Raw genomic sequence first — 8,860 nt, 5'->3', positions numbered from 1 at the left:
GCTCTGGGGACTGTCTGCCCTGGCCATATCCAAGACTAAAATTAGCAAGAGTGTTGCATAAATTGTGAGCTGTGGCTGGTTAGTGCTTCCTTGCCTGGCCTACAGCAAGTTGCCCCCATTTTCATACTAGTTCACTGTTTCCTCTAACAGGAGACAATAAACCCAGTGAAGGAGAACCAGAAAAGCTGAAAACCCACGGTGCTGGGTCTGTCTGAAGGCCTACAAAGCAAGCTGGGATGCTGCTGGTTTTGAAGTGCTGCCGGGGCTTCACTGCTTACAGCAAATCCTGGTGTTTTGCCTGAGCAGTGAACTCTTGAAGTGATGACATGAGAAGTCCAGGCTGAGTTTTATTGCACGGAAGAAGGGCTTGGGAAACAGCTGGATTACTAAGAGAACAAACAATGAGACAAAAGGTTCATATGAAGCCAGCACAGGCAGACTGACCAAGCCAAAGCATGTGGGTTTGCTTGGTTCCTGCATAGATAATTGTTTTATGCTCAGAGACACAGTGCAGGGCCAAAGGACATGGGGTAGAAGGGGCAGTTAACCTGTAGTGTTGGTACAAATTTTTTGATGGGGTCAGGGTTTCCATTGCTGTGCCAGCTATTTTCTTTCCCTGTACCACATGCCAGACTGTTGGATCTCTCACCACAACTCAAAGTGAATTGCAAAGCACCCTCATAAGCCCCCTCAGAGGCTGGTGCCAGATCTCTTCCCTGGTCATGGAAATGATAACAGCTCTGGAGGGTGATCTGCTCTCCATAGTAGCTGGGAGAAGTACACAAAGTTGAAGGAGGCAAAACTTGCTTGGTTTGGCTCCAGCCGTTTCCTGAACACCCTCACATTTCTCTGGAAGGGATTTCAGATCTTCAGGTTTGCATCCAGCTGGGATTCCACAGGTAAGTTTGCCTCAGCCACCAAGAAGTGCCTTCACCAGCACAGCACCTCTCATTGCTCTGATAACAGTGTTTTCCAAGGAGAGCAGCCATAACTACAACTTCAGCATCCTTTTCTGTTCTGATCCTAATTTTTGATTGATACCTCTTGGTATTAAAAGGGATTTCTAACAACTTTTTAAAGGCTAGCAGACAACCCCATTAAATTTGGATAAAAACTAGAGGTGGAAATAACTTATAATACTTGGTATTGTTAAATTAAAGATTTCATTAAGGACCATATATTTTAAAAGGCCAGTCTTTCTGACAGGAAAGGGGGTCCTGACGTCCAGATCCTTGAGTTACATTGATGTTCAGTGCATCAGAAAATGAAACTATTTAAACAAGTTCCACATTGCTACAAATAACACTTCGTGTGCAAAGTAACACCTTTCATGAAGTGCAAGGTGTGTGATTGGGGTCTGTTTTTTTGTTTAGGCTGGGAAATGAAAATAGGCTTTGGAACATTGTTTTTGTTATATTTTCGACTTATGTAAACTAATAAACACTTCAAGAGAAAACTTACACAGTTAATCTGCAGATCTCATGTTTCCAAACAGCGAAGAACTAGAGCAATGTGTTTAGGCACATTTCTGATGGTTTTAACCAAGCAATATGATAATTCCTCTGTTTTACAAGTTAAATATAGATAAATGCTTACATTTTGCTATACAATCTGGAACAGGACCCTATGATCAAAATACAAACAAAAAGAAATGCCACTTTTCCCCCCTGCAACTCAGAAAAGACAGGACTTAAAGGAACCTTTACCAATTTCACTGTTCAAAGGCTCTTCCAACACCGCTTAAGGTCTGTATTTTTATCAGTGTTTCATTAGAATGATTTGGTTTCCATATTTAGACAAGCCTATACGCTCCTGTACATCTTTCAAGGTCGTTCCGAGAGCATTAATTACGGTGTAATGCTGGGATGGAGCACTGCTGTCTCCTGCTGTGCTGCACAATCAGCTTGCTGGCTCCAGATCCAAGGGATGGATTGGGTTTGATCCTGCTGCAGAGAGAGGAAATGGCATTTGGCAGAAGACAGGAGGAAGAGAAGTATCCTTTTTGCTTCGGTCTCCCATTGTGCACCAAGACCCAGAGCGTTATCACTGCTCTCAGCTGACGTCCTGAGGTGTCTTTCTCTCTGTATTACATCCGTGCCGAGTTTATTTAAATTTCCAGTGCCAAGAGGTTAAAGCAGCCTGGATTAGAAGGTATAACCATAAAAAAAAAAGTCTCTGTAACCCCCGTTTCTTTGAGCAAGCTTTGCATCAGCTGGAGGGGAGCTCTGCCACTTCCCACAGCCCTGCCGTGGATCTGCATCCCTCCTGGTGTGAGCCCCTGGGGGGGCAGAGGCACCTCCCGACCACCCGCGGGCACGTTTCTGGGGGATGTTTAGCCATGTAACGGTGATAATAATTGCATTTCTAAGAGTTAAATATCGACAAATGCTTATGTTCTGCTATAAAAACCGAAAGAGGATCCTATGTAAAACCTGATCAAAACACACACACGCAAAAAAAAAAACAAAGGCAAGAAAACCCCGAGGAAGCTAACAACCAAAGCCTACATATTTTCTTGGTGTGGAATGAAATCTGCAACTCGGAAAAGGCCAGGACTGAGCAGCGCTTGGAGCCGCGCTCCCCAGCCCCTCGGGGACGCAGCCCCGGGCAGCGGCAGCGGACGCATCAGAGCCCGCAGAGCCCGCAGAGCCCGGGGGAGGGAGGGCGGCGGCCGAGCATCCCCCGCGCCGGCCCTTACGGGGGGGGAGGTCTCATCCCTCGGGGCACCCCGAGCCGGGGGTCCGCGGCCCCGCGGGGCTCCGGAGCGGTGCCGGGGGCGGTGTCCATCCCCGCAGCCCCGCGCCCGGGCGGTCAGAGGCGGCGCGGCGGGTGCTCCGCAGCCCAGCGAGAGTTAACGGCGGCGCCGCCTCTCCATTGGCGGCCCCGCAGCGGCTGCGGGAGCCCCGCGCTTATAACGCGCCGCGTCCGCGCCCGCTCCGCGGCCCCGGGGGCTCCATGCGGCGGCCGCCGGCATGCCCGGCATGCCCAGCCTGCTGCCGCCGCTGCTCGCCCTGCTCTGCCTGGGGGCGCGGGGGGCCGACCGCGACCGCGACCCCGAGCGCGACCCCGAGCCCGACGAGCCGTGGTGCCCCTACAAGGTGGGCGCGGATGGCGCGGAGAGCGGGGGGCGGCTGTGCTTCCGCCCGCCGGCCCGCGGCTTCCAGTGCGCGGCCCGCGGGTGCCGCGCCCACCGCTCCGCGGGCGGCGCGCTGGTGGCCAACGTGCTGCGGAACGGCAGCGTGCTGCTGCAGTGGGGGCTGCGGCACTGGGGGCCGCCTCGCCCGCCCGCCGCCGCCGCCCTGCGCGGCTTCGCGCTCAACTGCTCCTGGGACGGCACCTACACGCGCTTCCCCTGCGACAGCGTGGAGCTGGGCGCCGCATGCCGCGACTACCTGCTGCCCGAGGCGCACGGCAGCGTGCGGTACCGCCTGTGCCTGCGCCCCCGCTACGCCCCGCCGCGCCCCGCGCCGCCCGCGCAGTGCGTGGAGTTCCGCGTGGAGCCCGCGGCCATGCGGGACATCGTCGTGGCCATGACGGCCGTGGGGGGATCTATCTGCGTGATGCTCGTCTTCATCTGCCTGCTCGTGGCCTACATCACCGAGAACCTCATGAGCCCCGCGCTGGCCCGCGCCGCCGCCGCGGCTCCGCGCCGCGCGTAACGGGGGATGCTGCGACTTCGCCCCCCCCGAGGCTCCTGGTTCTCCCGCGTTCCGGCAAGGGAAGAGGTTTTCCAGGCTCTTCTCGCAGCCGTTCCCAAACTTCCAGGATTAGGGGTTCACCACGCCCGCCGCCGTCCTTCCAGCGCGTTCCGGAGAGGGAAGAGGTTTTTCCAGACTGTTCTCGCAGCTGTGGGTTTGCCACTCCTAAACTTCGAGGATTTGGGTTTCCCTCGGTGCTTGGAGCTCTTCTTCCTCCTGGGCTGGCTTTTCAGCCAGAGCTGTGCGTGGTTACTGAGCTCATGGGATCTCAGCGGATTAAAAAACAATGGCAGAGGTCCACAAGTGCCAGAAATTGTCTGTTTTTAAGGGCAAGCGGCAGATCTTACAAGGGCCTGTTTGAGAAGACTCTCCAGAAACCCCTTATTTTAAACCTATACCTAAACCCTCCTGCTCTTAGACCTGTGCTAGATTTTTTTCCTGTGGGCAAAAGTTGTTTGAAGTTCAGGAGAACAGACGGCTGGAACCAGAAACCCCGTAACTAAGCGTGTGTTTGGTCCAAGGCCCACTTAAATCTCATGGCTTAAGTGGGTTTTGTATCCCACCTTACTCTGGTCACAAATTTTGGGGGCCTGCCCAAAGCAATGGGGGTTTCTGGTCAGCTCGAGCGAGCATCAACATCTGACACCCGCTCTTCTCCCATTAGAACTGTCATCTTGGTAGTTCCACAAAGAGCGATGGCAAAGGGACAAATTGAGTATGAAAACTCCATTTTGTCGAGCAAGTATGAAGCAATCCTTAATTATAAAATAAGTACAGTGTAAGTGAGCACCGTCCCTCCCTCTGAAATCCCTTCTCTTAGCAATGCTGTGTGCAGCTACACTAAGGTAGACGCTTCTTGAACACAGAACTCACTAATGTAGCCAAGCGTTTTGAGCGTAGGAACACTCCTCATTAACTACTCACTCGATGCTGTAGTAAGTAAGGTTTTAGCCATACTCTAGTATTACTTCTATTGTGCCTTAGTGCTAAGAATTTGTCCCATTTTATTGGTATACCTTTTCCTGTAGTCCTCATAGACAAGTGTATCTCCCTCGTGTTCTTGTCTCCGAAACTGGTGGTTGTTGGTCTTGTCTGTTTGGTTGTTTGTTTTCTTAAGAAGAAACAAACTTGGGCTGATCATTACTTGAACTTTACTATAGCTACACAAAATAGTTACCGTCAGGTATTTATTTAGTGAGCTAGTTTTTAGTTTGTGTTGTTTGTACGTAGTTGACTGCTGTAACACAGAATTAATTTATATCACTTAGAAACTGAGCACCTAAAGCAAAAAAAAGTAGGGGAACGACTTTTCTGTAAAGGGGTGTTGCTGTTAAAACACGTCAGGTTCATATGTGATCTGTTTGTGTAAATGTTTAGCACCTGTTTCCTTTTCTATGTGAAAGTTTGTGAAGTATCAACTTGGTAGTAGAGGGTAAGTATAGACAGTGTATGGAATCCTTAATAATACACAGTATTTGTACTGATCATAATCCCTTCAATAACTTGGGAGTGGCTGAGAAACTGAAGGTCTGTATTTCATCAGGCAGAAACACTTTTTATTTGTTTGTTATTCTTGCTTTGTTTTCTTTCTCACATGCAGCTGACTCAGTTTAAGTGTTCTCTGTTATTTACCTTGCCTGTATACTTGATTTTAGCAGCCTGGCCAAGAAAAGGCCAATCAGTTTTTAAGAGCATTGAGACAAATTTTGGTCAAAGGTCTTTTAAAGGTTTCAGGTCAGCCTTTCCTGTAGCCAGTTCTGCACAGGCCCATGAGAGTGCCACTGATTTTGTACATCTCTGTCAGCTTCTGTCAACCAGTGTTACTGTTTTGTTCTTCATCTTGTCACGAATTGCCAGATGTGAAAATCAAACTGTAGGAACAATGAGCCTTGTACCACCTTGGCATTGAACTTAATAAATTAAGAGAATAATGAAAAGAAATGAAGACTTCATAAATATTTAATGGTTAGAGATCTTGCTTGACTGAAAGTGGGAAAATCTGCCCCAAACATTGGTCATAATGGTATTCTGTGGCCTACTGTAAAATTATGACAACATTAAGGAATGCAACAGCATGCTGGGCAGAGGGTAGACAAGACCAAAATATGTAGAACAAGAATATAAATCCTGATAGAAGAAAATATCTAATTTTCTAAAGGCTTATTTTTAATTTTTTTTTCCTTTCCATGCATTATAAATGGGATGTGGAGAACAATATCTCAGTTTCTCATTCATTTTCAGCGGGTTAAGTTTTAACTGAACACACCTTGGTGTATGGAAACAAAAATCAGGGTATTCCCTGCTTCATTTTATGTGACATCAAGCAAAACATCTGCTGACCCCTGATAACTGTGGGTTTTTTCCTCCCACATACCATAGGTGTGGTACGTTCTTAGGTGTTACATTATCCTGCATTTACCCTGTAATTTCCAGTACAAATATCAGACCATATCCATTTCTGCAGGAGTTAAAATGGAGACTCTCATGCTCATTAACAACCTTTTTTTCCTTGCCTTGTGCTAAATGTGAGGAAAGCTACTGCTTAAATGTGAGCAGCTCAAAGCCCAGCCTGACCCCAGCTTTGAATCTTCTGGAGGAAACAGTCTGTGCCTCAGGCAAAGAATCTCTCTTAATTGCATTATGATATTTTTTGTGGTACATAAAAGGGAAGGCTGCTCAGCTTTATTTGGAGGTGCAAGTGAAAGCTGGTATTTTGCTTCCATGGAGACCTGGAGTTGTAGTGTTACAAGACAGCAAACTGCTGCTGTATTTCACCAGGATATTCTGAAAGAAAGGCTGGGAAGAGTGGGCTGAAAGTAGAAAAAGTGGCAGATAACAGGGTCACATTCCTGTTAAAGGCTTGGAATTACAGCAGTGATGCTTGGACGGGGTCTTTGGCAGTTTTAGGCTAAGCAAACACACCCTGAGACTGGTGTTGCTTTATCGTAGCTCTGGTGGCTACATCTCCAATAATTCACTTAACCAGGTATCCCAGAACCACCAGATGATTTCCAGGGTGCCTTTGCAGAGTAGGAATTAAGAAAACAGTGGGCAGGGTTATTAGGAATGGCTGAGCAGACACCCAGAGGAAGAAGGTTTTGCAGGAAGGGCCGAGGAAGCTCTGAGGGGACACGTTTAGGCTGGAAACGCTGGGTGACAAAAACGGCCGCGTGAGAGGAAAGATCTGAGGAGAAGGGAGCAGTTGAGGGGAGAAGGAAGAATTTCTTTGGGAATAGTGACAAAAGGGTTTTTTTTTAACGGAAAATACTAGATGAAGGGTTTTGCATGGATGCACTGAGGGAGGACAAGGCTTTTGCACAAGGAGAGAGGAGAGCGGAGGGTTGTGGGAGCAGGTGATGAAGGTGCTGAAAGGTGGCAAAAGGCTCCACTGGAAGTGCTGAGGTGACAGTGTGGAAAAAATTCCTCAGAAAGCACAAAGGAAAACAATACCAATGGGAGGGCAGAACATATTTTTAGAAAGCACTGAGGAGAGAGAGTCCTGCCTTGCTAGTTAAGTTCAGCTGGGCTGGGGAATAGATTTGTTCCTTTGATGTCCTGATTTATCTTGTATTTCTCTTGCTCCCCGTTACCTGCTTCTGCCATTGAAGCAGTGCAAGTAAACCAAGGTGGAAAAGCAGGGTGAGATGGAAGGGGGAAAAGATGACGAAAGCCTCAGGGAAAAATGGAATTGGGCTGGGCTGAGCAAGGAGCACCATGATAATTTTGACCTGTGTGCATGAAAACAATTCTGAAATCCGTGCATTTTACAAGGCAGTGGGTACATAAATAACCCCTAGTTTTTTGGCCACTCTCATTTGTGCAGTTTTCAGTAAAAGCCTGAGCGTTTACTCCTAATTCCATGATTAATCGTAACAGCAAGCATGTGTCTGTATTATGTTCACTTCAGATCCCTCAGCACAGAGCGCTCTGGGCACAGCCATGGCGGGGGGATTATCCAGGGTGTCGGACCCAATTTTCTTCCTCGGGATGACTCAATTCTCCATCCGAACGCTTCCCCTCGGGATCTTTCCGTGGTCCCCGGCCCAGCTGCCCCACTGCTGACATTTGGCTGCCACCTAGTGCCGAGACAGAAAACTATCCGAACCCCCTGCTTTTTCTGGAAAGTGGTATTTTTAATTTTAATTTCACAGCCCAAGGAGCCAGCAAGATTGAGGAATTTACGACCCACAAAGACCATCAGTCCAACCCCTGGCCCTGTACAGACACTCCAACAATCCCACCCTGTCCCTCAGAGCGTTGTCCAAACGCTCCTGGAGCTGTGGCAGCCTTGGGGCCTGAGGACCCTCTGGGGGAAGAACCTTTTAAATTCTGATATCCAACCTGACCCTGCCCTGGCATAACTTCGGGGGCATTCCCTCGAGTCCTGGGGTCTCTCCTCAACCTCCTTTTCTCCGAGCCGAACAAAACCGAGTGCCCTCAGGGCTTCCCCTCAAGACCCCTTGCCACCCTCTCCAACAGCTTAATGCCTTTTTTTTTTTTTTAATATACACTGTTTTTTTAATACTCTTTATTGCAGTCCAACCCCTGGCCCTGCACAGACACCCCAACAATCCCACCCTGTCCCTCGGAGCGTTGTCCAAACGCTCCTCCTGGAGCGTCCCCCTGACGACCCTCTGGGGGAAGAACCTTTTAAATGCTGATATCCAACCTGACCCTGCCCTGGCACAACTTCAAGGGCATTCCCTCGGGTCCTGCCACTGATGGCCAGAGACATCAGCGCCTGCCTCTTCCACTTACCCTCAGGAAGAAGCCTTAGGCTGCGATGGGGTCTCCCCTCAACCTCCTTTCCTCCGAGCCGAACAAACCCGGGTACCCTCAGGCCTTCCCCTCAAGACCCCTCGCCACCCTCTCCAACAGCTTAATGCCTTTTTTTTTTTTAATACACACCGTTTTTTTAACACTCTTTATTGCCCCCCCAAACCCTCACACACAAGTACATTCAAGGCGCAGAGCAGCAGGGGCGGGGACTACCCCGTCCCCTCCATGTCGCGCCTGAGGGGCACGGCGGAGACCCACACATAAAACTTGCCAGGGATCGGGACCCCCTAGTTCCTTGTAGCGTCCCCCCAACATCCCCACAGCCGCGGGGACCCCCGAGCGGGGACGGGCGACGGGGAGGCGGAGCGGCGGCCGCCGCTCCG

General features: G+C 49.7%; 1 protein-coding gene and 1 long non-coding RNA gene across 2 annotated transcripts; one reads left to right on the top strand and one right to left on the bottom strand.

The window, feature by feature from the left end:
- Window positions 1–1,664: 1,664 nt before the first annotated feature.
- LOC113976711 lies at window positions 1,665–2,626 on the bottom strand. The gene is made up of 2 exons (XR_003537149.1): window positions 2,508–2,626; window positions 1,665–1,946 (listed from the first exon to the last, which is right to left on the bottom strand). It is a non-coding gene; the product is annotated as an uncharacterized LOC113976711 (long non-coding RNA).
- A 290-nt stretch (window positions 2,627–2,916) lies between these two features.
- FNDC10 (fibronectin type III domain containing 10) lies at window positions 2,917–5,639 on the top strand. The gene has a single exon (XM_027702210.1). The coding sequence runs from the start codon at window positions 2,973–2,975 to the stop codon at window positions 3,657–3,659; it is 687 nt and encodes a 228-aa protein (XP_027558011.1). The 5' UTR covers window positions 2,917–2,972; the 3' UTR covers window positions 3,660–5,639.
- Window positions 5,640–8,860: the final 3,221 nt, after the last annotated feature.

Source organism: Neopelma chrysocephalum, unplaced genomic scaffold (assembly GCF_003984885.1).
Source record: "Neopelma chrysocephalum unplaced genomic scaffold, ASM398488v2 Primary Assembly neopelma1_180, whole genome shotgun sequence".
Classification (NCBI taxonomy): domain Eukaryota; kingdom Metazoa; phylum Chordata; class Aves; order Passeriformes; family Pipridae; genus Neopelma; species Neopelma chrysocephalum.
The sequence above is the reverse complement of the archived record's forward strand: the minus strand, read 5'-3'. Positions and strand labels throughout refer to the sequence as shown.

What these genes read in the sequence shown, in the direction of transcription:
- FNDC10 (XM_027702210.1), top strand. Translation starts at nt 2,973, where the DNA reads ATGCCCGGCATGCCCAGCCTGCTGCCGCCGCTGCTCGCCCTGCTCTGC.